Source organism: Sorex araneus, chromosome 8, assembly GCF_027595985.1.
Source record: "Sorex araneus isolate mSorAra2 chromosome 8, mSorAra2.pri, whole genome shotgun sequence".
NCBI lineage: Eukaryota > Metazoa > Chordata > Mammalia > Eulipotyphla > Soricidae > Sorex > Sorex araneus.
The window spans coordinates 6,052,288-6,078,295 of NC_073309.1; the positions used below are offsets into that span (position 1 = coordinate 6,052,288).

At 53.5% G+C, this 26,008-nt stretch overlaps 1 protein-coding gene across 2 annotated transcripts; it reads right to left on the reverse strand.

Moving 5' to 3' along the window:
• Positions 1-10,211: 10,211 nt before the first annotated feature.
• On the reverse strand, positions 10,212-20,632 carry MON1B (MON1 homolog B, secretory trafficking associated). Of its 2 annotated transcripts, none has more exons than XM_055145875.1 (6): positions 20,498-20,632; positions 19,962-20,092; positions 17,678-18,016; positions 16,501-17,317; positions 16,117-16,264; positions 10,212-13,475 (listed from the first exon to the last, which is right to left on the reverse strand). In XM_055145875.1, exons 2-6 carry the CDS (start codon positions 20,080-20,082, stop codon positions 13,266-13,268), a joined length of 1,635 nt encoding a protein of 544 aa, XP_055001850.1. In that variant the 5' UTR covers positions 20,083-20,092; positions 20,498-20,632; the 3' UTR covers positions 10,212-13,265. The 2 variants fall into 2 exon arrangements, with proteins under 2 accessions (XP_055001850.1, XP_004600921.2); XM_004600864.2 differs by lacking the exon at positions 20,498-20,632 and adding an exon at positions 20,312-20,487.
• Positions 20,633-26,008: the final 5,376 nt, after the last annotated feature.

A 26,008-nucleotide genomic window follows, 5' to 3' on the forward strand; every position in this document is an offset into this window, starting at 1 on the left:
TTCATCCACACTGTTGTTTGGAGACCTGCTGAGCTCCTGTGTCACTGACCTCGACTCATTCTCAAATGCACACATCAAGAGCCAGCTGATCTCCAGTCTACAGATTGTGAGGTTTTGACGAATGGCTTTAGGAGACTGCATACTAATCTAGGTGTTTAGGGAACTAAATCAGCGCTTTTAATAGAGCTCTCGAGGAAATCTGGTTGACTGAGTATGCACAGACGCTGTCCTTCAGGTCCACTGACAGTTTTCTGAATTGCAACCCCGTGTGAGCTGTTTATTCACACACACAGGATCAAGGTGTGTGCAGCATCCAGCCCAGTGCCCGTCTGAACATGCTCTTTCAATTCTTCAATGCTAAGCTTTTGGGGCCACAGGGATCAAGTTTATTGGGACATTCCAGGGACCCGAAACTCTGCAGCAAAACCCGTCCTCTTTAACCCCCTGTACATTAGTTCTGACTAACAGAAATCGTACCACATGTGTCGCATGATTTTAAATTCTCTGCTAGCAACATAAAAATAGGAAAAAGAAGACAAGGGTAACTTTAATATTTTCTTTAAGCCAGTATACTCAGTAAGCATAACGTATGATCAGCGGAGGAGTCAGTAGCAACCCCCACAGGTTGGGCATGTCTCCATGTAGACAGCCATGGGAGAGAGAGAAGCAGAGGCAGCGCCGTGACAGGCTCATGAAGGAGCCAGAAGCAGCCGGGCCTAAGCTTCAGTCCCAAAATTCCTGGGATTGAGCACAGATATCTGGAATTGAGTCATGATTTCCCCGAAGTCAGATGGCCATGGTGAGGTGAACTAAGGGTTACCAATCAGAGGCAGGTAGGGAGCCCCCCACTCACCACATAACCCTTATGTAACTCTTATGCAAACCTTATGTAACTCCAACTTACAACCAATCAGCTAAGTACAAGTAGTGAAAAGCCCCTCAGACTGTGGTCAAAAGGGTGGTCCACGGAAAGTCCCTGTTATATGTTACGGTATAAAAGCCCCTCACTTTTGAGAGTTGGGGCCGCTCATTCTGAGAAGGCTGCCAGTGAGCCAGATGAGGGCCCTAGCTCGAGCTAGCTAATAAAGACCCTTTGCTTATTGCATTGCAACTTGTCTTCATGTGATTCTTCTGGGGAGAACTCGGCCCAGTTTAACAGCCACAAATGTGTTCCAGAGACACAAGACCAGAGCTGAGGCCCACCTCAGCCCTGGGCTCACCTATCACTCAGCATCTCAGAAACGCAGCTCTCACACGGCACTTCAATACCAGACCCTTGTCCTTTTCCCCCTCCAAGCACACACTCCCAACATGATAGACAGGAAGGCGAAACTAAACTAAATCCCCTGGCTGAAGGACCACTGGAGCCTCTGGATCTTCTGTCGTCTCTGCCTCGAACAGGAGTGACTATGACTGTGGCACTCAGAAGCAGCCACCCAAGGACTAAGGGAAGCCGCTGTGGGAGGGTAAGGCCTGGCAAGGTTACGAATAAGAACTGTCAGTGAGCAATTTCATTCATCACCTTCAGAGCCAAGGAACACTATTGGCTTTTCACAGATTTGTGAAAATTACCTGCATGTGCAACATCTGCAGATGTACAAACCCCCCATGGAAACCAGCCCCGGTGGACTCCTCAGCTGCTGTCGGCCTATGCAGGGGACCAGAAAGTTTGGGGGGGTGGGAGGGGGCAGTCAGGTTTATACTAAGTTCTGATTGGTTGTTATGATCATTTTGCAAATCCCACCCTCCATTTTTTTTTTTAAGTTTTTGAGCCAAAGATGCTCAGGAGTCACTCCTGGTTGGGCCTGGGGGACCATATGGGATCAAACCCAGGTCCACTGCCTACAAGCCAAGCGCCCAACCTGCTGCCCTGTACAAATGCCGGGCCGGCCCTCCTGTTGCAGATTGATAAGCTAAGGGCCAGGTTTGCCGCCCCATCCGGTAGCTGGATCAGTGGACAGAGCCGGCTTGAGATCAAAGGTGGGGAAGTGGACCATCCCTGGTGCTCGGAAGAAACTGGGAGGATGGAAGGAAGAGGCTGGGGAGGGGGCTTGTCTCTGAGGGGGGGGACGGGGAGGGGTCAGGACCACCGGGCCCGCGTGCTGGGGCATTTGACACGTGTGTGCTGATTCTCGCGGGTGAAGCAGCTGGCCCAGGCCCGGGATGAGGTCTTCGCGCTGACGGGTGGCCTGAACCGCTCCACCTGAACCGAACCGGAGGTGAGGTCCCACCTGCCCCAGCTGCCCGCAGCGCCCTGGACAGGCCGCAGCACTGACGGCCTGAGAGGTGAGGACGCGGGGAACCGCCTTTATTTCAAGGGGGGCCGCAGGGCGAGGCGCGCGGGGAGCGTGCAGGGTGGGGCCGGTGCGCCGGCTCTCAGCGGGGCTCCAGGGACAGTTCGGCCCGCGCTTCCACGCCGTCCTCTTCTTCTTTCTCCTCCTCCTCCGCCAGCTCCTCCTCGCCCTTCTTCCTCTCCTCCTCCGTGCAGTCGCCGGGGAGTTCGGGCTGGGCCTGCGGGGCGCCACAGGACTGTCCCCCACGCTCCGCCCAGGGCGACCTGCTCCGGGGCACCCAGGCTGGTCCCGCCGCCCCCCCCCCCCCGCCCACCTACCTCTCTCTGGCCGGCTCTGTTCTCAGAGGGGCTCTGGGCTGGGGCCTGGACCCGCGCCCCGAGTATCTCCAGCCCCGTCTTCAGTCTGCAGAACAGGGGCAGAGGAGGAGGAGGAGGAGAACGCGCGGTGGGTGGGGTGGGGGCCACCTGGGGACGTGTCCTCCAGGGCGGGCAGCTGGGCAGGTGTGTCTGGGGGGAGGGCATGAGTTCCCGCCCCCTTGCCCTATGCCTCTTTCTCCCCTTCCCCTCCTCTTACCCAGCGTTTCCGGTGTGCGTGCTTTTGACCTCGGTCAGCGGGTCCCCGACCGTGGGCGGCGAGCACAGCCTCTGCTCCAACTCCTGCAGCTTAGCTCGAGCCAGTCCCTCTACAGGGGGGCGGGGGAGGGCCAAGGGTCAGGGTCGTGGGCGGGGCCAGACCCCCCTCTCCCCCCCCCCTGCCCGCCGCCCCTGGCCCCTGGCCTCTCGCCCCGCCTTGTCCAAGGGTCTCACCTTCCGTGAGCAGCTGCTCCAGGCTGCCCTGCAGCTCAGAGACCTCCGAGGTCAGCCGGCTCCGCAGTACCTGCGGGGGAAGAAGACGGTTCGGTTCCGTGGGTCCGGCTGTCAGTCGGGCCTCTTGCCGCGCCCTTGCCCTTCCATGCCTCTCGGGAAGTCCTTCTCTGATTAGGTCATTCATTCCTTCTTTCCAACGTGCCGTTTCTGCTGTGGCCAGGTGCAGGTGGAGACACGGCGTCCCCCCGCCGGAATAGCTTTCCCTGTACACCCCCGGCGCTGCGCCCCTAAAGCCTCTCCCCTCCCCTACCCAGTTTGCTCTTCCCCCAACCATCCTGGGGTCAGCCCAGGCTTGCTTCCCTGGAGCACTCCCAGGTGCTTCCAGCGATATTAGCCCGGTGGAGGGAGGACCCGGCTAGGCTTTGGGGTGTGGGGGTGCGCGCGAGGGCAGAGGTGAGCATGTGTCATGGCAAGGTGAGCACTCTCCAGGTGAGAAAGGGCGAAGGACCAGCAGTGGCCCCTGCCCCGGGCCAGGCAAGGGTGTGCTGGGTGTGCCAGTGGGTGAGGCTTGTGACATGACCAGATCGAAGGCAAAAAAGGCCAAAGTCTTGTGTCGATGGGTGAGAGGAAAGAGGAGTCCAGGACACTTGGGTGTCCCTGGACCAGAGTGGATTGCAGGGGACACTGAAGCGACGAGAGGAGTGGCTTTGGCTGGAGGCGAGATGGTGGCTCACGTGGAATTCCCAGAGCTCCTTATGCTGGCTCTTCAAACACTTCAGCTCTTCTCCGGGCATCCTAGGGCCAACACCAAGGAATGAGAACTCAGGCGGATGATGGTAATGGTTCATGCCATCAGGGATGTACCCAGCGCACCGTGAGGTTCAGAGTGTCTGAACAGGTCCAGTGGCCTGTCCGCGCCTCTCTGTGACCTGGGTGTTATGACCAGACGTTACTCCCTGTGCCCCTACAACGCGTGCTTCCTGAGAGGGGAAAGAAACCCCCCTCTTTCGTGTTCTCTGATGGACCCCACACTCCCTCCACCAGAAGTGGGGACTGGCTAGTCTGTTCTTAGAATCTCATTTTTCTCCTTCCTTCTGTTTGCATTTGAAACTGTATAAGCCTCTGTCAAGCCCATCAGCTGCCCATCCTGTCCCCCATTAAAGCATGAAACCCAAGAAAACTTTGTGAGAGGAGATGGAGTTCAGTTTCATAGATCGTTAAAACGTCTGGACCTGCTATTACACTGGGATCTTGGCAAGTTACTTCCCCTCTCTGGGTCTCAGCTTCCTCGTGTGTAAAATGGTGGAAGGGTCACAGTCACCCTATTTCCTATCCTTGTCATTGTGAGGAACTGTCTGATAAACCTCCACTCAAACACTGCATGTAATTAAACGCACAAAGATTTTGGCAGTCATCATCAGGGCTCTCCACACAACTAAAATCACGATAGACCCAAGTGAGGAAGCCTCTGCTCACCAGAAAATTAAGTTCGAAGGAAACAGTGATGACTGGATAGATGGTTGGATGGATAGTTACGTGGGATGGGTGAGTGTCTGGCTGGAGAGATGAGGACCAGATGAGTAAAGATGAACGGAGGGATGATGACTGGGTGGGGAAATGAAGGATTACTGAAAGCACGAAGAGATGTCTGGGTGGATGATGTGTGAAGAAATGAAGAGCTCGTGCGTGGAAGGTTGGAAAAGTAGCAAGAGGTTGAATGACCAGATGACTGGAATATGGGAAGCTGTTGGCGGAATGGGTTGGATAGATGGAAACATGGATAGGTAGATGAATAGAGTGTACGGATGGATGGTGGGGGGCACTAATGAGCAGAAAAATAAACAAATGGGTGGCAGAAGAGTTGGCTAATCTGTAGAGAAGATTTACAGTAACACCAGTGCTTGAGACTTAATTGGTAAAGATACTAACCGTGAATGAGGAAATGAGTGAATTAATCTTAAGACCACCGTGCAATATCAGAGAGCACAGGGAGGTCTCTCCAGGACAGGAGCTACTCTACAGAAAGGAGAAATGTGTGTGGCCAAGCCTTCTTTTCCTGAGCTCTTGCCCCTGTTGGAGGCTGTTCAGGACCCTGAACAAAAGAGGGCCCCGAAACCTTTACCCTGGACAAACCGGAAAATTCCATTACCAGCTTTGCATAACCTGAGGCACAGGTGCCCTTGTGACAAAGGAAATAGCTAAACTCAAGAAGTAAAAGTAGCCCAGGGCAGGTAACCACGAGACCCCTAGAGCCCCCAAAAGCCCGTAAAGTAGAATGCCTTCCTTTACACTAAAAGCCTTGTACATTCCTCCTGCCAGATGCTCCTGCCAGATAAACCCTTGTCTTCCCCTCCCCACTATTTCTCAACCTACTCTTGGAGAATGTTGTAAGCCCACCAAATAACACCCCGAACCTTTCCTTATTTGGTCTGAGAAGACACTTCCCTGATGATTGACAACTCATGTATCAACCCCCTGCTAAGAAAGGTATAAAACCAGCATGGCTGTTAATAAAGACGCTCTTGATCAGCATGCGTTGTCTTGAGCTCCTTTTTACTAACCTCACCAGTTTTATTTTCAGATCGGGACCGTTCTTAGAGCCCACCCAATTAGGAGCGCTTTCCACTGTTGTCTCTCTGCGGGCCGGAGAGATTTCGGGGGAACGCTCATGCCCCTTCCTTCTTTGGGCAGTGGAAAAAGATAGGGGAGAAAGGGTGCTGGTCTTACCTCTGAGCCGTACTCCTCCTCTGGCAGTGTAGCTGGAGGGTGCTGAGGGTCGCTGGGGAGGAAAACAACCAAGGTAGGGGGCTGGGAGGGCTCTTGAGAGCCAGGGGTAGGTGGAAGTGAGGGGCCCTGTGACATCAAGGCCTTGGAGGGTACTGGAAGCTTTCAGGGTTTACTCTAAGCCAACGGGGAGCACCCAGGCTCAGGATTCAGTGGGATTCCCTGGATTGTTCTGGGGAGCTGGGGGGCCATGGTGGGTGATGGAGTAGAGTGACAGACAAGGGAAAGACCTTTCTTCTTTCTCAGGACCTCCTCCAGGTGCGCCTTCTCTTCATTCACTGCGAAAGACAGTGAGGCTTTGAGGTTCTGGGGCCACCCCTTGTCCACCCTATTACTCCACACCAGGGCCGTGTCCCTGGTCACACATATGACAGTGCAGTGCCAGGAGAGGGGAGATGCTGCCTAACCAGGCTTCCCCCATCTCGCACCCAACTTTCCCCATCTGTGCCGACATTCTCTGCTAGTGCCAAGTAAAGTGACGCCCCCCTAGAAGGCACTAGGCTCAGGCCGAGGGCAGCTATGACAAGAAAACCAAGTCTGGTGGCAATCAAGGCTGGGACATAACAAGCGGAGCAGGGGAGTATGACAGCAGAGGGCAGGTAGTTGTCTGTGTGTCGATGGGACCAGCGAGGTAGGCCTGCTGGGATGCTGAAGGTGATTGGAGAACGCGAGAGGCAGATTATGCTAGAAGAGAGCGCTGGTAGCAGGTGGAGGGGACAGGTAAAGAGAGGAAGGAACATTCAGGAACAGGGCAGTGCCCATAGGGTGAAGGACTCTGCCTCTGTCCCCGCTTACAGGAGTCCAGCTGCATGCGCAGGGCCTCCCCAAGAGCTTGAGCTTCTTGCTGTCCCTCACCAGACTTCTTTGCTGGGGCAAATAGAGGAAGGAAAACGACATGGTGAGTGAGGTCTCTCCTGGCTCGCCCCCGCCCAGACTGTGACCCTCTCCGTACAGCTCCCAGCCATCTGCTTGGGGGCTGGAGTTGACAGAGACAAGAATCTCTGTCACCCCAGCCTTTACCTTGCTGAATATCATTAATGCACATAATCAGGTCTTTAATCTGGGGCTCCAGGCTTCCCTCTGCAGGAGGAAAGGAAGGTGAGGAGAGGGAGAGAGAGAGAGAGAGAGAGAGAGAGAGAGAGAGAGAGAGAGAGAGAGAGAGAGAAATAGAGAGAGAGAAATAGAGAGAGAAATAGAGAGGAGAGAGGAGAGAGAGGAGAGAGAGGAGAGAGAAGGGAGAGAGAGGAGAGAGAGAGGGGAGAGAGAGGGGAGAGAGAGGAGAGAGAGAGGGGAGAGAGAGGGGAGAGAGAGGAGAGAGGAGAGAGGAGAGAGGGGAGAGGAGAGAGGGGAGAGAGAGGAGAGAGAAGAGAGAGGAGAGAGAGGAGAGATGGAGAGGAGAGAGAGGAGAGAGAGGAGAGAGAGAAGAGAGAGAGGAGAGAGAGGGGAGAGAGAGAGAGTCAGGCATGGTGTCAGAGGCAGATGGAGGCAAGACGGACAGGTGTTAGCGTCTCCCTCACTGCTGCCACCCAACATGTGTTTTCTGAGTGCTGGCTGTGTTCCTGGCTCTGGAGTGCCCTGCCAGCCTGCATTCTGGGTGGGAGAGATGGGCATGGTGCAAAGAACACAGGATACCACCTGGGAGACAGGGACCGCTGAGAAGGAAAACAAAGGGCAGGGAAAGGAAGGGAAGAAGGTGCCTCTGGAGGGGGTGGGGAATTGCTGGTGCAGGTGGGGGCAGGGGGCGGGGAAATCAAGCCAAAGGCCTTGCAGTGGGAGGGGGCCATGGTGGGAGGGGGGATGTGGCAGGTGTGAGTCTAGTGGACAGCGGAGAGTGGCGGGAGGCAAAGTGGCAGGACAAGGAGGTGTCCAGTCACTCTGGGTGTCCTGGGACCCGGTGGAGGCTTCTGGGTGGGGTTCAGAGGTGACTGCTGCCTGCCCCACCCAAGTCAAAGTCTGGAAGGATGAATTGTCACTCACATCTGTCCTCGTCTCTGATCTCATGGTGGGAAGCACAGAATTGGGGCAATCCTTACTGGGTCACCCCCCCGGTACTCTGGAGCATGTAATAATAATAATACTCTAAGCTCTGGAGTATATAATAATATAAGTTCCAGCCCTGGTTTTTCTGGGGGTATTAACTGCGGGCGCTCTCCAGGGTGCTGACCGTGACAGCCCCATCGCTGGGGGCCTTCACTGAACTGGAGGTGAAGGGTTATTCCCACTCGCGTCCTTGGGTCAGCAACCTAGGAGCAGCCCTCGGGCACCACTGCATGCAGTCATGCAGCAGAATGGGGAGGTTCCCCTTTATTTGGAGCAGACCAATAAATTTTAGTATTTTCCATTGAAGGTGAGCTGAGGGGGCAGGGCCTCACCTTAGAGCCGGGCAGCACTCTGCCCCAGCCCCCCACCCTATAAAGAAAAGAAAGGTGGGGAGCCTTTCCAAGGCCACATATGTCCGTACACATGAAAATAAAATATTCTTCACCAATATCTAGAAAAAATATCTAACAATTGAGAAATAGCTGCTCCTACTCGTGTCAAGGAAAGGGGTGGCTCGCGTGCGTGTGTGTGTAGAGAGTTTCCATCCTCTTATACTGCTATAATTCTAGAATTATAATTCTATAATTCTGAAGCTGGTTTTTATTTATTTTTCCTTTTTTTGCTCAAAGACTTAACTTCTATGGGGCGGAGTTCTCAGAGGGATAGTACGGGGGTGCATTCCTTGAATGCGGCCCACCCCAGTTCAACTCCTGGCACTACCTGGCCACCTGCTCTCCCAAGAATTGGCAAATGCAGGCCAGGAGGCGACTGAGCACTGCCTGATGTGTCTCCAGACCACAGGGCCCAAGCACTACATTGACTTCTGGCGGCCCGGCTGGCTGAGAATGGCCGGGAGGGAAACACCTGAATGCCACTTGGGACCCCCAGCACGACAGGATCATTGTCCATGGTTGTGAGCAGAGGAGGCTGGGAACGGGCCATCTTGGTTGTACTCGAAACCCCAGGCTGCGCCTTACACACAAGGAGGAGACACGTAACCTTTCTGAAGCTTTTTCACTATTTCCAGCAAGTTTTCTGTCTTCTTCAAAGACTTGTTCTGCCCTGTGGAGATGCAAATCAGAAACACAGGCTCCAGGGGGAGTCAGCGGGCTCTGAGGAAGGGCCCAGCCGGTCAGGGATGGGAGGGAGCAAGCCCCAGTGGGGTTCTGCCAACAGAACGGACCAGGGTCAGTAATAGGATCAGGGGTGGATCTCCAGCCAGAGAAAGGCCCTTGTAGGACCCTTCCCTGTTGGCTCTTGTGTTGGATGAAGCAGGACTTGGCGGTTAACCTTTTCCTGAGAAGACAAAGGAAACTCCCAGAACTCCTCTTACTGGAGCTGGTGGGTGATGAGCAGAACTGCTGCTGTTCAGAATGAGCTTGGAATTCCAACCTGTGGACAGTGGCTCAACAGTTTCTCATGCATATCTTTAAAATTATTATTGGTCACAATTCACAGCTCCCAAAGCATTGTTGGAGTAGGAAAGGATGATTCATGGTTGCTAACATCAAAAATATATAAATTAAAGACTACTGGGGCCAAAGAAATGTCTGGCATGTGAAACATCAGGGCTCATCAGTCACATCATCGGTCCCCTGAGCATCGAACCAAGAGTAGCTCTGGAGCACTGATGCACGGAGCTCAAAAACAAAATGCAAAGCAGAAAAAGGCAACCACAGTTTACGAGTGTCCTGGGAGAGTCAGTATACACACCGCCTAGGAAGGATTGCTGCCTCCCGCTCCGCTGAGGTATTCATTCTATCAGGTTTCCACATCTAAATACCAACTTTGAGGATACAGAAGTGGTGTCTGTGATTACTTGTTGCCTTTTTAATATTTCATTATGAAAAATTTCAAATGCCCTTGTAAGTAAGACTCTACAAAGAACTCTAACAGACACATCACCATGTCTGACAATCTTTAATATTCATTTGCTTCTGCTCTTTTTTCCCAGGTTGAAGTATTTTCTAGTAAGCTCAAGGCTGCATTCTTAACATTTCACCTCCAGATACTTCATTAAGAGTTTCAACTACTTAAGGCCCGTTTCTTAAAATGACCCTAATACTCTAACAGATAGATGACAGACAACCACCACACAATAACATGCAATTTCCCAATTGTTCCCATGTCTTTTGCACATTCTCAGAAAACTCCTTCTGTATTTTTTTCCTCTCCACTACATTCCCAGTGTCAGTCATACGGTGAGATGGGAGATCAATCTTTTAAATCCTACCAATATTTTGATCATTTTTTTGTTATAAAGCAATAGAGTATATGGGACATGAGGTGCCTTTAAAAATTATTTTATTGGGAAATAACATCAGATATACATAAAAGCTGTAGACATAAACCACCGTGCTATTTGCCCTGTTATCAGACTTCCCATTTGTGAGCATTTCTGCCCAGTAACTGCAGGCATCCTGGTTCATCATCCTTACTATTCCAGTTCTTATTCCCTATATTCCAGGGAACACTAACAGATCACAGTTTAGCCCCAAACTGGGAGGTTAATATTGACCCAATGTTCATATATTATTCAAAATTTCCTCTGGCTTACAAGTTTATAGTATCTTTTACTTTTATTTTTTTGCCCTTTAAAAAATAAGACTACCACATTCTGGCATTCCACATGATATCTGGATATACCTTAATACAGTTATTTTCTTATGTCTTGGGTTTTGCCTCCAATACCCACTTACTACAGCTGATCTTTTTGGTCTACATGCCCGTGTATTCTACAGTTACCTGGCATGTTGATAGAAGATGCAAAAGAACATGTATCTTAAAAATATCCTGCAAACCACCTCTAGTAATTTTCCTCTGCAGTGATCAATACTAGGTATCATTCTTTCTTCTATAAAGCCAATTTTATTGGGTTAGAAATTGTTATAATTTTTTTCTTTTTCTCCATTGCAAACCGAATTCTCCATTCAGTTTGGGGGATCTGAAAGTGTTTTATTTTTTTTTTTCCTTAAAGCAGTGGAAGTTATAAAAATAATGTGTAACAAATGAGATCTATTTGCATCTGTCTGTGCTTGGTTAAAAGTTGGCACTTAACATGTGGCTCTGCTCTGAGTTATTTCATTATTCACTAACAAAAAAATTTATAAGCCCGGCATATATGCTATATGCACAGCTGGCACCGTTTTTAGGTGCTGGGGAACCTCATGGAATTTTCTTCCTATCACGGCCAACGAACATATAAGAAAAATTGCTCATGTCTGCATAGCTAGATCCTGAAAGACGTAATCAATATACTTTATTGACTTAGGGGCTTCAAGAATGTACAGGAAAGGTTAGAAATAAATGAAACGGCAAAGCTGGTAACTAAATGAACCAAGAGCTAGATGGGTCTTTTTCAAGCTAATTTGTATACTTTGGTTACATTAGGAGAACTCCTATAGTTACTGAAAATAAAGAAAAAAAAACCAAAAAAAAAAAAACCCAAGAAAGCAAGAAAGCCAGTGGCATGGGAGATCACTGGCTTGGCAGATTTTCATTTTTGGGGAGACTGCACTTTCCAGTTGTTCCCAGAGCAAGTCGACCCCTCCCACTGAGGTTTGGGGTATCTTATCAACGTCACTCCCTGGAGAAAAGCCGCTGTCTGCGACGTGGCCAGTCTCCAGGGAGCTCGGAGTCCACGCAGGGTGGTGTGGGTGGGCGTGAATCGGGGAAACTGAACAAGTGGGGTGAGTCTGCTCCAGAGTGGCTGCAGATTTCTCTGGGCACAGCCACCCCCCGCCCCCCTTTAACATTTGGAGGAAGGCATGCTCAAGTACCTGGTCTGAGTTTGCCCGAAGGACCTAGCAACAGACCGGAGTTGACCCACAAACGTTAACCCAGAAGAATACACGCTAGCTCCACTCGGTCCAGCAGTATATTTTTTGGGGAGGCTTCCAATTGGATTTTTTTTTAAAAGTGGTTTTAAAGTGATTTCATTACCGCAGCTTCACTACCTTCAGCCTCCTGCACCACTTCCGGGGGCTCCACTCCCACAGGCTCCATCTTCCGGGCTGTGTGCAGTGCAGGGCGTCCGCACATGCGCCGTGGGCACGGGCCGGCGGGGACGCGACCCGAACCCTCGGCAGTGCGCATGCGTGCGGGGTGCTGGGCGTAACAGTCCACAGCCGTGTTGTGGGGGTGGGGGGGAGAAGGGGTGAGGTCTCAGTTCTGGGCACGGGCACAGCTTCCCTGCCCCTGGGGGACAATTAGTGCTCATGGGGCTGCCACAAGACCTGTAACTGCAGCTTTGAAAAAACAAGGACACAATTTAGGGTCTTGGTCAGTTGGGGGTGGGGGGGAGGGGCAGCAAGTATTTTGTGTGTGTGCTCACGTGTGCACACACACACCCCTGAGGTGGGCCCTTCCTCTCCGGGTTGCTCGTCTTGTGCAGACTCTGCAGCTTTCGGGACAGATGGGCTGTGCAGTGGTGGCCCGGAGTTCCGGCCCTATTCAGCACACAAACGCTCTGGAACAGGGGCAGGGGGCTTGGACAGCGGGTAGGGGGCTTGCCTTGCACAAGGCCCACTCGGGTTCGAGCCCCAACACCCTAGATGGTCCCCTGAGCACAGACAGGAGTAACCCTGAGCATCTCCGGGTGTGGCCCCCAGCTGCCCCGCGTCCTCTGTAACAGCTAAGGTGAGGTTGAGTAGCGCCATGTGGAGGAGTAGAGCTTGAGAAGCTAAGCGTGCGCTCTACGACGTTCAAAACGTGGTGTGCGCTCTACGACGTCCAAAACGTGGCATCTGGGCCACGGGGAAGCCAGGTGCATTGCTGGGGGCCACCTCTGCCCTGACATTAGCAGCAACCGACACTGGATGGCCGTCATCCCTGACTGGGTCGAGGACATGAGTGGTACAGGAAGTGTCCTTGAGATCTGGCTCTCGGCCTCTTGGTTACACTATATCCTTAGTTGGTTCTGGGCACAGGTTATTCCTGCACCTTCACATCCAGAATCCCAGTGGGTCATACAGTGCCACCTCGGCCTGCCCTGAACACTTCGTGCCGAGATTCCATCAAGGTCGAGGGGGCCGACTCCTGACGCAGGACAAAGTGCTGAGGTGCGCGGGACTGGAGAGGCAAACCCTGTTGGAGGAGGCTGGGACATCATCCGAATGCAGCTGAGGCAGGAGGCCTGGCCCAGGCTCTCCCCAGAGGCTGAGGTCTTTGGGAGGCCCGGGGAGGCCTGTTCATCTGCGCAGACTTGGCTGTCACCACCTCAGCTCTCCCTCCAGCCTGAGAACCACCAGCACCCCTCCCAGCGACACTCCCCAGGCGGGGCCCGAAGGTAACAGCCCAAACGGGAGGCTCCCAGCTCTGCCCCGTCCAGGAGCTGCACCTCTTAGAGTCCCGTGAATAAGCCATTGTGGGCAGCCTGGTCCGCGGGGGCAGCTGGGGCGGCCGGGGGTGTGGAGTACTTGGGTGGGTAACGAATGAAGAGCCGGTCCTCCTCTTTCTTCACCCAGCGCAGAAGTTTGGTCACTACTAAAATGGCCCCTGCCTTGGTCACCAGTGGGCTGAGGCAGGTATACAGCTCAAACTTGGAGGTCACCTGAAGGTCGGAGAGGAAAGAGAGTCAGAAGTGTCACAGCTGGCTGATCTTGCCCACCCCTGTCTCCTAGTGAGTCTCCGAACACACCTGGCGGCAGCCTGGGCGCGGGACTAACGCAGGTGAGCCGGTACTAGGCGTCCCAGCTGCGGCACGGGGCCAGAGCTACCTAGCAGCTTTGACTCACGGGTGTTGGCTATTGGGGGGGGGGTCTCTGGCCCTGTGTGCTCATGCAGGACTCGGGGGACAAGGTTGCACACTGAGTCAGCAGTTGCCACTGTACGAGGCCTGCCATAAGCCCCACATACCTGTTTTCCTCCCTGTAGTCTGGACACACAATGAAAGTCCATGTAACCCCTATAGCAACCCGAGGCCCCACCCGACCAGCTCTCCCGCTGCCTCTCGGGCTGCTTGGCATCACCAGCGCTATCCCGTGTCAGCATCTGCAGAGAGCGCTCCCTCTGCCTCCAGAAACCCGCAGGCCCCAAGACCCCCTCCCCACTCAGGCGCACAGCCACAGGACTGACCCCCTGCCCCTGGATTTAAAGGCCTGGGGGAACCAGGTCACTCTCCATGACCATGTCAATGCTGGATCATGTCCACTGAATTCTGGCCTAGTAAAAGGGTACAGGGGTTCCCTGGAAGAATGGCTGATTTCAGGAGGAGCAGAAAGAACAAAAGATGAGCTTGGCAAAGCTCATAGCATAAAGGAAGTGCTCAAGCAGTGATGGGGGTCTTAGGAAGACACGGGGGTCTCTCTGGTTACATCAAAGTCTGTTAGAGCACTGAAAGAAATGATGGAAAAGTATTTTAGCCCACTAAAGAGAAATCCAGGAGACCATACAGAAGTAAAATGAAAAATTCAATAAACGGGGCTGGAGTGATAGCACAGCAGGTAGGGCATTTGCCTTGCACGTGGCCAACCCGGGTTCAAATCCCAGCATCCCATATGGTCCCCTGAGCACCGCCAGGAGTGCAGAGCCAGGAGTAACCCCTGTGCATCAATGGGTGTGACCCAAAAACCAAAAAAAAAAAAAAAGTTCAATAAACAATAAAAGTTTTTTTCTCAGGTAGAAGTACTCAAACAATTTAAAAAAATAGAAGGAATGATGAAATTTGAAAAGTCACCATTAAGTCAAGAGCAAAACAGTATCTGTCATAGCTAGAATCATTGATATTTAACTCAGTGGATGATTGCTCCAATGGCAAACGGCAGAGACAATCACAAAGAAGTCACAAGTTGGGAAGGATTAACCTCACGGAGGTGAAATCTGGCACGGATGACCTGACTTTTGTTTCTTCTTTTTGGGTCACACCCGGCGATGCACAGGGGTCACTCCTGGCTCTGTACTCAGGAAATAACCCTGGCGGTGCTCAGGGGACCATATGGGATGCTGGGAATCGAACCCGGGTCGGCCGTGTGCAAGGCAAACGCCCTACCCGCTGTGCTATCGCTCCAGCCCCAGCATGACCTGACTTTTGTAACAATCAAGTATTTGTAAAAATTCATGCTGAGGATCATGCTATAAAGCTAATTGGGTACTCACGAAAAGTGACAAGGGTACAAAAGAAAACAAGGACAGAGGTCTGTTCCAGAATAAATGCTACAATAAATCACCCCAGCATGTGGTCCTCAGGTGAATTCTGGACTAGTGAAAGAGCACTGGCAGATGAGTGGTACGAGCTGAAGTCTGTGGATCATGATGATGAATTCCTGTGCTGGTGGTTGCACCTGGAGAAACCAGGCGCAGGACTTAATAGTGATGACTTGTTCTAGAACTTCTTTATTTTGCTTTTTGGGTCACACCCGGCGATGCACAGGGGTCACTCCTGGCTCTGCACTCAGGAATTACCCCTGGCAGTGCTCAGGGGACCATATGGGATGCTGGGATTCGAACCCGGGTCAGCCGTGTGCAAGGCAAACACCCTACCCGCTGTGCTATCGCTCCAGCCCCTTGTTCTAGAACTTCCTTGTAAGCAAATACTGCTTGAAAATCAAAGCCCAAAACAAAACCTGGGGCCAGAAAGATAGTACAGAGGGCAGGGTGTATGCTTCACACGCAGCTGACCCAGGATCCCTGGCACTAAAGATGGTCCACCGAGCACTGCCAGGAGTGAGTCCCCAGGTGCAGAGCCAGGGTAGACCCTGAGCAAAACCGGGTATAAACAAAAAGTTAAAAAAAGACGCTTGTGATGCCCAGATGCCCCGGAGGTAGTAGTTTGCAAGGAATGATTTAGCCAATACGCCCTGAATGCAGAGCCCGAGGAAAGGAGTCACTAGGAAGTCCTACAAAGTCACCCGAGTCACAGTTATAGGTGAGTCTGAAAGATCGGAAGACACCCCTGGGATAAGGGTCCCCAGGCAGCAGGCACACTCTGGGACCAACCCTGTGGGGACTCAAGGGACCAAAATTTGCTGGGGGACCAGGATCTACAATGAGGCTGGTTCCCGGGGCACCTGAGAGGCAAGGCGGGGACCAGCCGCTCACGGAGTGACAGCAACCAGCGCCAGGTCGCAGACACCGGCAGTGATGCTGACAGGCTTCAGAAAAGCATTGCATAGCGGGGGCCGCTAGGATGGGAGAGCCAGTGGCAGGGAAAGAGCCTGAGCGGGTCCCCTCGCCGGCCGTCGCCGGCCACTCACCCAGGCCAGCAGCGTCTCCTTCTCGGCCACGTGGTAAATGAGGCGCAGGGGCCGGGAGGTGCTGTGGAGGCGGGCGTGCAGGCGGTGGTACAGGTCGGACAGCCGCTGCCTCTCCTCCTCGCCGCTGTACGGGGCCTCGAGCTCGGGGCTGCAAAGATGGGGCCAGGTGGGACACAAGGTCAGGCCTGGCCGTTCCGGCTGGCCAGCTCCCCACATCTAGGGCTTTCACGCAGGAGCTGGGCTTTCTCCAGCAGATGTGAAGAGTCTTTCGGAGGGGGCGGGGGGGCGGTTACCCCCTCTCATGAGTGCTGGGGCTTCCTTTATTCGAATAGGGGATTTCTCCACTGGTGGAGGAACTGGTGACGGAAGCGCTTTCATGCGTACCTGGTGAACTGGGGCAGCTGGCGGTGGTGGTCTGGGATGTCCAGTGGTTTGTAGAGGAAGTGCCGGAGGCCGGGAGCCCCCACCGCCTGCACGCTGTAGGCGGGGACGTGGGCTGCGGGGGCGTTGGCGCTGGCCGCCTCAGCGAGGGCGCGCATGGCCCCGAGGGCGTGCATGCCGTCCTCCACCAGGCGCCGGCAGGTGGCCATCTCGTGGAAGGCCTCGGGGTCCGTGCCCAGTAGCAGCAGGCAGACGGGCATGGCGTCCAGGCGGGCCACGTAGGCATAGAAGAAGCCGTCGGGGTTGAAGCGGGGCAGGCACACGGGCGCCCAGGCCTCACCCGCCGCGAAGGCCGGCGCGCCCACCCAGTCCAGCAGCAGCTGCAGGTCGGCGGGGTCCAGCCGGCACTCGGCCAGCACGTTCCGCTCCTGGGCTGCGGTCACCAGGCGGCCGCCCACCGCCAGCAGCGACAGGGCCAGCCCCGGGGCCGTGCACCGCCGGAGCAGGGTGCCCAGCGCGTCGCGCACGGTGCGGGCCAGGGGCACGCAGCGCACGGCGCCCAGCAGCAGGGCCCCGGGGTCGTGCTCCACGCTGTCCAGAAGCCGGTCCAGCGTGCGCTCCGAGCCGGTCAGCAGGCGCCGGAGGTCGTAGTTCTGCTTGTGCGCGAAAATGCGGGCCACGCTGGCGCGGGTGAGCGTGCTCACGATCTGCGCGTGCACGGCCAGCAGCTCCCCCCGCAGCTGGGCCGCTGACTGCGGCGTCCTGGACACGGCCACCAGCAGCAGGGGGCCCTGCTGCAGGAACACCAGCTTGTGGTCCTCTGGGGAGGGAAGGGAGAGGGCAGGAGGCAGAGGTGGTCAGAAGCAGGGCGGGCCCTCTCCACCCAGCACACGCGCCCCAACGCCCACTCTGGGCAAGGTGGGGGAGTTGGGCCTTTGCAGGGACAGGACTGAAGGCCCAAGAACCAGGTGCGACAAGAGGCCCGCAGGAGGGGCAGATGGCGTGGGACAGACACCCTGCCAGAAAGAGACCCGACACAGCCATAGTCTCCGGCAGCAGAGAACTAGCGAGTCCCCTCGGCTCGGTGGGCCGAGTCTGCCCGCGGCCAGCGTCCCCTCTCCTGCGGCCGCAGAGCCCAGACCCCGACCTCCAGGAGCCCAGCTCCCCGCCCGCTGCTCACCGGCATAGATGGCCCGGATGGCGTCTCCTGCGCTCTGCACGAAGGACACCAGCGCCGTCATCACGCCCATGGTGGTCGACAGCGCCTCCACGCTCCCGTACCTGGAGTAGATGGGCTTGCCGGCCTCGCTCAGCACGAACACGTGCTTCCGCTTGTTGCGCCAGGCCTCGTCACTGGGGTCGCCGCCACTGAAGTCCTCGTCCCGACTGCCCGAGCCACTGTCCGAGCCATCCAGGGTGCTGGTCTCGGGGGCCGCGGGGTCCCAGAGGTCACAGGGGTGAGGAGGAGCCTCGGACTCCGATGGTGACGGGTGGGCTGGCTGGTCCTCGGTCTCAGATGCTGAAAGGGGGCCCTGATGGTCATCTGTCCGTGGAGTCCCAGGAATCCCAGTGTCCAATGAACCCCCCACTCCCCAGGCTCTTAGTGATTCCTAGCCCCCACCTTACAGCCCCAATGAGCCAATCTCTTCATGTCCCTATAAACCAACTTCCCCTCAATACCTGCCAGTCCCAATCTTCAAAACACCTCACTGCCCCTGATTCTTTTTTTTTTTTTTTTTTTTTTGCTTTTTGGGTCACACCTGGCGATGCACAAGGGTCACTCCTGGCTCTGCACTCAGGAATTACCCCTGGCGGTGCTCAGGGGACCATATGGGATGCTGGGAATCGAACCCGGGTCGGCCGCGTGCAAGGCAAACGCCCTACCCGCTGTGCTATCACTCCAGCCCCTGCCCCTGATTCTTGTCGATATTTTCTTTTTTTTTTTTCTTTTTGGGTCACACCCAGCGATGCACAGGGGTTACTCCAGGCTCATGCACTCAGGAGTTACTCCTGGCCGTGCTCAGGGGGACCATATGGGATGCTGGGAATCAAACCCGGGTCGGCCGCATGCAAAGCAAACGCCCTACCCGCTGTGCTATCACTCCAGCCCCCGACTTGTTGATATTTTCATCTCTAGTGATTCCCCCATGAATAACGACCTCAGGTGAATTCTTCTGATATCTACTCACTCATCAGGATGGCTGCCACCATACCCGGGTCTCTGCCCCTCTCCACTACCCTAACTCCGTTTTTTTTTTTCTCATTGATGTTCGCTCACTCTTAGTGACCCCACTGATTCTCCTGGCCACTCACTTAGATTCTTGAGCACTAATTCTCCCCACAAAGGCCATGAATCTCCGCTAATACTGGGAGCCTACGACCACCTTATTTACTCACCATACTCTTCAATAACACGCCAATGCATGTCACATGACTGCCCTGACCTATATTCCACTCTGCCAGTGACCTCTATTGGCTTCCACTAACGTCCAACACTGCTGTTGACTTCCACTGGCTTCTCAAACGCCAGAGCTGAAACCCCAGCGTCACAGCCACAAGGAATCAACAGTGCCACCACACTCCAGAGAGCGAGCAGACGGGCCTGCCCTCAGTGTCACCCTACTGGCTCCCCTGAATCTTCCCTTTCCATCCAGTCAGCATGTCCACTGAAACCCCAGTGACAGTCATTATTACCATTCGGCAAGTCTCCTCAATTTTCCCAGTAGTCCCAATGACCACTGATTTCCCCATTCTCTCATTAACACCACCCCCACACCCCACCTATCAATGACCCCCTTATCAATAACTGTCATTAGCTGCCAACAGTCCCTAGGTTCTCTGCACTATTTATTCTCAGTAAGGTCCACTGATCCTGCCCAATGGCCCCTTTATCATTCCCCGGCCCTAAGGGGGTCAATGCCCACTGACCCCACCCAGTGGCTCCACTGCTTCTCCATCGACTGCACATCCCTCTGAAGCGCCCAGGCTCCTATCTTGCTCCTCTGGCTCTCCAAACCATCCCACAGAAATAACCTCATGGTTGTCTACTGCTTCCCTGCTAACGTCCACCAGGAACATCCACCCACAGTGAACGCCTTAAATTCATCATAGAACAAAGTACTCTCAGAACCCGCTCCCCACCCGGCCCGTGGCAAGCGCTGAAGTAACCCAGGAGCCGCCGGGCACTGATGGCTTGTTCTTCCAGCGACCCCATCCACTTGTCACACTTTTGCACCTATCATGGACTCATCTCCAGTGCCCCTCTCTGTTCCTATGGATCCCGACACTCACACCAAGTGCTCATCCGCCAAGAGATCTTGCTTTCTCGTCTGTTCCAAAAATGCCACCGACCAAGGGGAAGAGGGTGGTGGTGGCCGTGACTTACAACACCCGCGGGCATGCGTTAAATCCTCACACTCCATGCCCCCCCACAAACAAACAAAGGCGCCCCAAGGAAGCCACACCTGTCTGCTCCAGGCCCCCGTCTCCCGGATCCGGCGGGTCGTCCGGGTCGGGGCACCGCGCGTCCTCCACGTCCTCCGCGTCCCCGGGCACCGGGGCAGCGGCGCCTCCTCCCGCCTCCATCTGCACATCCCTGCCGGGGAGAGCAAGCGGGGGTCGTTCACGGGCAGCGGGAGACACCTGTTGGCCGCCCTCGCGGGGCCGGGCCCCCCGGGGACACTCTTGCAGCGCTCCTTTCCCACCCCTGCCCTCCCCGGGGAGGGCTGCCACAGGGCCAGGCGCTCCCGGCACGGGACCCAGGGGGTCCTGCACCCGCCGGCCGCTTCGGGGGGTAGAAGAGCTGCATAAACACCTGTTGGCACGCCGCGTCGCCACTGCCCGGTCCGCAGGACCGGCTCGCAGCACCGCCCCGCGCCGGGCAGCATGACACTTCCGGGTGCGACGCCGCGCAGAGGACACTTCCGCCGGGGGAGCCGCCTCGCTCCTCTCCCCGAGGGGCCCGACCCCTCTCTCCCGCCGCCCACGGGCGCGCCCTCACCGCTGACACGACTCGCGCGGCTCCCGGGTCCACCTCGGCTCGGGCTGCGAGCCCGGGGAGCCCCCGCCGCAGTCCTCCCCGCGGCGCCGGCTCGCGCGGCCCCGAGGCCACCCGCCACCTTCCGGTTACTGAAGGCTGGAAGGGGGCGCGGCTCACCCTCAGCCAATCCGGAGTACTCCGGGTGGCACCGCCTCCCGTCTAGCCCAATCAGAAGAGGCAGGCTCTTCGGGCCGTCCCGCCCACGGCGAATCTCTCCCAATACTCTTGTGTTGGTTTGCTATCGTTTCCGCCCATCTACTAATTGACATCCTTCTTACCCAATAGAAAGCTCCAGGGAGACCGTGGCCGACCAGTAGACGTGCTCCACCGTAACGGAGGCAACTTGACTGTTCTGGTCTCCGAGGGAAGGCGCGGGGGCCAAGGAAGGCAGAAGCCGGGCAGGGATGTGTGGTTTGATGGACAGTCGCCACTGCCAATCAAAGCGTTGTGCGCGGCTGGTTAGCCGCTGTAATTCGACAACTAAAGCCATGGCCGGCTTCTCTGATGTTGGAAGTGTCTGTGCGTCTATTCAGGGCTCGGCGGAAAAGGGAAGGTGTGAACTGGGGCATCCTTAGATGCCGGGGAGTCTGCAGAGGCCGTGTATAGGGTGACCTCAATCCTGCAGTCAAAAACTCGCCGATTGGGCTTATATACCCACGAGGGTGACCTCAAATCCAAAGACCGTAGGCGATTTATGCAGATTAGGCGCCTTGTGGGCGTGGCTTTGAGATTCCTGATTCCCTATTGGCTGAGGGAAGTGCCCCACGGTGCCTCTGCGGGCTGCCATTGGTTGGCCTGGAGGAGGGCTTGGGAATTGGCAGTTGAGGCCGGCCCCCTGGACGGTTCTACGTTGGAAAGGCGGGTTTAGATGCTGGGGCTTGAACTTGTTGGTGAGGCTCTGCGGCTCTAGCTGGCACTTTCAGTGTAATTTCTGGAAGGCCAGGCTGCTGCTGCTCTGGGCTCTCCTCTTCTGCTCTGAATGACTCTGTCCGTGATTCCAAGCCTGTCTCCCAGTGTGTCACTCGCAGTCTGCCTTCCTCAAATCAACATGTCCCAAATTTTCCCAGGATAAGAATCCTTCCCTTTCTCCATCTGATTTCTGCAAACAAAAGGCCCCTTTCAGTACAAAAAGCTGTCTTAAACTAGTAGTGCCCGCCAGTTCTGCCAGATTAGGGACGGCACCAGCTTCTCCATTGATTTCCCCTTCAGCTACCAAACACAATCAGTTCTGAGATGCTCTTCCTGAACTGCCTCATGGTGTGAGCGCTGGTAAGAGAGTTTGGAGACAAAAAGATAAATGAATCACAGAGATGTACCCTTTAGCCTCCTTCCTCCACCTCCGCCCCCTTCCTTCCCCCTGATTTCTTTATATTTTTCACATGTCAAATATTTAAAACTTCCTGGACTTTCAAAAGAAAATTCTAGCCTGTCCAGGCCTCTGTTCAGTTCCTCTTTCATATGTTGGTGTCTCCGGCCAAGACTCTCCACGCCTGTTCCTTAATACTTGGAATAACTTTGTGTGCCCCAGCCAAGAGCAGTAAAGCCAGAGACAGAAGAAAGTTAGACACAGCTCTGGGAGAAGGCCACTGTTCTATTAGATCCGAACGCCCTGTGAGTTGGGATCCAAGAAGAGAACTTCAGGACTCTGTCTTGGTCAAATCCTCCATCTCTCCTACAGAAGCTAGTCTCAGACAAGACACTGCAGCTGTGAGAAAGGCCAGCTCAAGTGTCCATCAGCAGGTTTGCTGGTTGATTGGGTTTTTGTGCAGATTGAATCCAGGGCCTCACACGTATGAGACGTGAACTCCACTTGGGTATATCTCTATAATCTCATGTACACATGCTCAGGATTATAGTAGTTTCCTAGTCCAGGGTTACAGTAGTTTCTTTCCTCCAACATGCTTATGACATGCATCCATCTGTCTGGCTTTGGGAGTGTGTGGGGAGGGAGGGGAGGGACGTTTGATCTCCTGGGATGCAGGACAGAGGGTCAGATGAAAACAGGGAGGTCACTCCCCTTTCCCAGGATATTAGGCCCAAATTCAGCTCCTTGCTTGCAAGAAGGGGATGCCTGGTAGAGCTGTCACATCCTGGGGCAGACTGGAGCAAGAGGTATGTGACTGGTACCTGCTCTGCCTGGATGGAGAGATCTTGCCCTCAGTGTCTGCACATGAGGGAAGCACAGCTGCCACCAGAGCTTTTTTTTTTTCCTTTTTGGGTCACACCCAGCGATGCACAGGGATTACTCCTGGCTCTGCACTCAGAAATTATCCCTGGCAGTGCTCAGGGGACCATATGGGATGCTGGGAATCGAACCTGGGTCTACCACGTGCAAGGCAAACGCCCTACCCGCTGTGCTATTGCTCCAGCCCCCGCCCCTGAGTTTTTGCCTTGTGAATAACCTCCAGGAACCACCTACCAGGTCTTTCTGCTGCCTCTGCCTACGCTTAGGTACAACTGACATTTATAAAGCTGATGTATTTATTGGGGCCATTTTATTTCTAATAAATGTGTTGGTAATATTTAGAATTTAGAATAATGGTCCCCTAAAAGCCCTAATTCTCCAAACCTGCATGTCTATGATCTTATGTGGTCAATAGGACTTGGCAGAAGTGATTACATTAGGTCCTTGAGCTGCGGACATTTACCATCAAGCGGGATGAGCCCGTAAAAGTGGAACACATTTCCCAAATTGAATCAGAGTCTGAAAATGGAATAAGAGTCAGAGAGATTTCACATTATTGGCTTTGAATGGGCACAGAGGAGGCCAAGAGGCACATTGCATGGAAAACAAGGCCCATTACCACCAGGGAGCCTCCAGAAAGGAAGTGGCAGCATGTACCCCCTCAGTTGGCAGCCCGCAGAGAATTGGGTTGTGGTTCCATCACAAGCACTGCAAGATGATAAATCTATGTTATATATGTGGCTAACGATGCAGCATTATGTTGTAGACATAGCAAGAGAAAAAATACATACTAATTTTGAAAGAAATTAATGAAGACCAATCAAAGTGACAATCATTAAAGGGTTACCATGTCCTGGGCACCATTTGTGCCTTCTGCGAGCTCTGAGTTGTTTAGCACTGTATTCCCAACCATCTTGGAAGCCAGAATCAAAGGACCCAAGAGCATAGATGTCCTCTTTGTGAAAACACTGGCAGCAAGGAATATAGCCTGGATTTGACACTAGGTCAGTTTGAGACCTGGTGACTCCATTCCCTGAAAGAGGCTCTGATAGTCACATTTTGCACCCATTGTGCTCTACTACCTGGCTGGTGTCCCCCTATGAATCACTATGGATAACAAGAGAGGTGGAAATATGTAGTTCCAGGAACTGAACACCAGGAGGTGCCTCTTCCATTGTTCATTTGCATTATGCTGTCTTCATAGCAATTAGAAGGCTGTACTGTTTGACAAGCTTGTGCGCTATCATCACCTATGAAATAGACATGATGCCTCATTGACATTGCAATTATTTTTGTGTATAGAATTGCAATTAGTAGCCTGCAGATGCTGATATAAACTAGGTGTAGATAATCCATACATTAACATATTTCCTGAGTGACTTAAATGAGGTGGAACCTCATTTATAATGCAATGTTAATTCTTGCTGCCATTCTTGCCCCCAACGCATAACAATCACAGAGTTTAGGATAAGGAAGTCAACCAAAGTAATCCTACTGCTACATGTGTTCTGGGCTGGTCATATTTGTGCCCTTTGCATGTGGTAATTAGTTCATACCTCTGCAGTCACTCATCACAGTATTGGAACTTGACGAGATCTGCATTTTTAAAATATATTTTTAATTTATTGAATCTCCACGAGATACAAAGCTACAAGATTGTTCATAATTGAATTTCAGTTGTACAATACCCGAGCACTTATCCCTTCCCTAGTGTCTACCTCTATCCACCAAGGTCCCCAGTTTCCCTCCCACCACCAAGCCTGCTTTATGGCAGACACTTTTCTTTTTCCCTTTTAAATACTGTTTGCAGTACTGTTACAAAAGGGTATCCTGCATATCACTTTACCACCTTTCAGCACCCAGTTCTTTTTTTCTTATTATTTTTTTAATTTTTAAAATTTTATTGAATCACCATGAGAGAGTTACAAGCTTTCATGTTTGGGTTACAATCTCACAATGATCAAACACCCATCCCTCCACCAGTGCACATTCCCCACCACCAATATCCCGAATATACCCCTCCTTTCCCACCCTCCCCCTGCCTCTATGACAGACAATATTCCCCATACTCTCTCTCTACTTTTGGGCATTATGCCTTGCAACACAGACACTGAGAGGTCATCGTGTTTGGTCCATTATCTGCTTTTGGCATGCATCTCCCATCCCAACTGGTTCCTCCAGCCATCATTTTCTTAGTGATCCCTTCTCTATTCCATCTGCCTTCTCCCCTCTGCTCATGAAGCAGGCTTCCAGCTATGGGGCAATCCCCCTGGTACTTGTATCTACTGTCCTTGGGTGTCAGCCTCACGTGATGTTATTTTATACTCCACAAATGAGTCAGCACCCAGTTCTTGTCCAGAGTGATCACTTACAACTATCATTGTCATAGTGGTCCCTTCTCTGACCAACTGTCCTATAATTTCCATTTTCTATGAAGACCTGTGAGAAACAGAAATAGGAAATGTCCTGCTCCAAGGAATCATAGGTAGGAAAGTTTGAAAAAGTCAGCGTTTCAAAGGACTAGCTCTCTCTTGGGTCTAAGGCAGTACGTTACCTGAGGTGGAAACTTTGCTCATTCACCCTTCTGAAATGCTCAGGGCCCTTTAAGAATGCTGTGACTCTCCCTATGCTATTCAAATGGAATAACAAAGCCTGCATGACTACACATCCATTTACAGCATGGTTTACTGAATTTTTGAAACCTACTATTGAGACCCACCCCTCAGATTCCTTGCAAAATACTGCTGCTCATTGACCATGCAACTGGCCGCCCCAGAGCTCTGATGGAAATGTGCAAGATTAATTCTGTTTCGATGCGCACACAGCATCCAGGCTGCAGCCCGGCATCAAGGAATGACTTCAGCTTTCTTGGCTTAGTGAAGCAGCTTCTGTCCGACTACAGCTGCCGTAAACAGTGCTTCCTCTGAGCAATCGAGGCCTTTTGGAAAGGAGTCACCATTCTTCATGTCCATAAGCACATTTGTGATTCGTGGGAGAAGCTCTAATAATAGGAATTTGGAAGAGCTGATTTGAAGCTGTGCGGCTAGCTTTGAGAGGGCACAAGACTTCAGTGGAGGGAGTAAGTACAGGCGTGGTAGGGAAAGCAAGAGAGCTTGAGTTAGAAGTGGAGACCCAAGGGGCCAGGGATTTGGCTGCAGCATCCAGATAAAGCTTCATGGAGGGGGTGCTGGAGCGATAGCACAGCGGGTAGGGCGTTTGCCTTGCACGCGGCCGACCCAGGTTTGATTCCCAGCATCCCATATGGTCCCCTGAGCACCGCCAGGAGT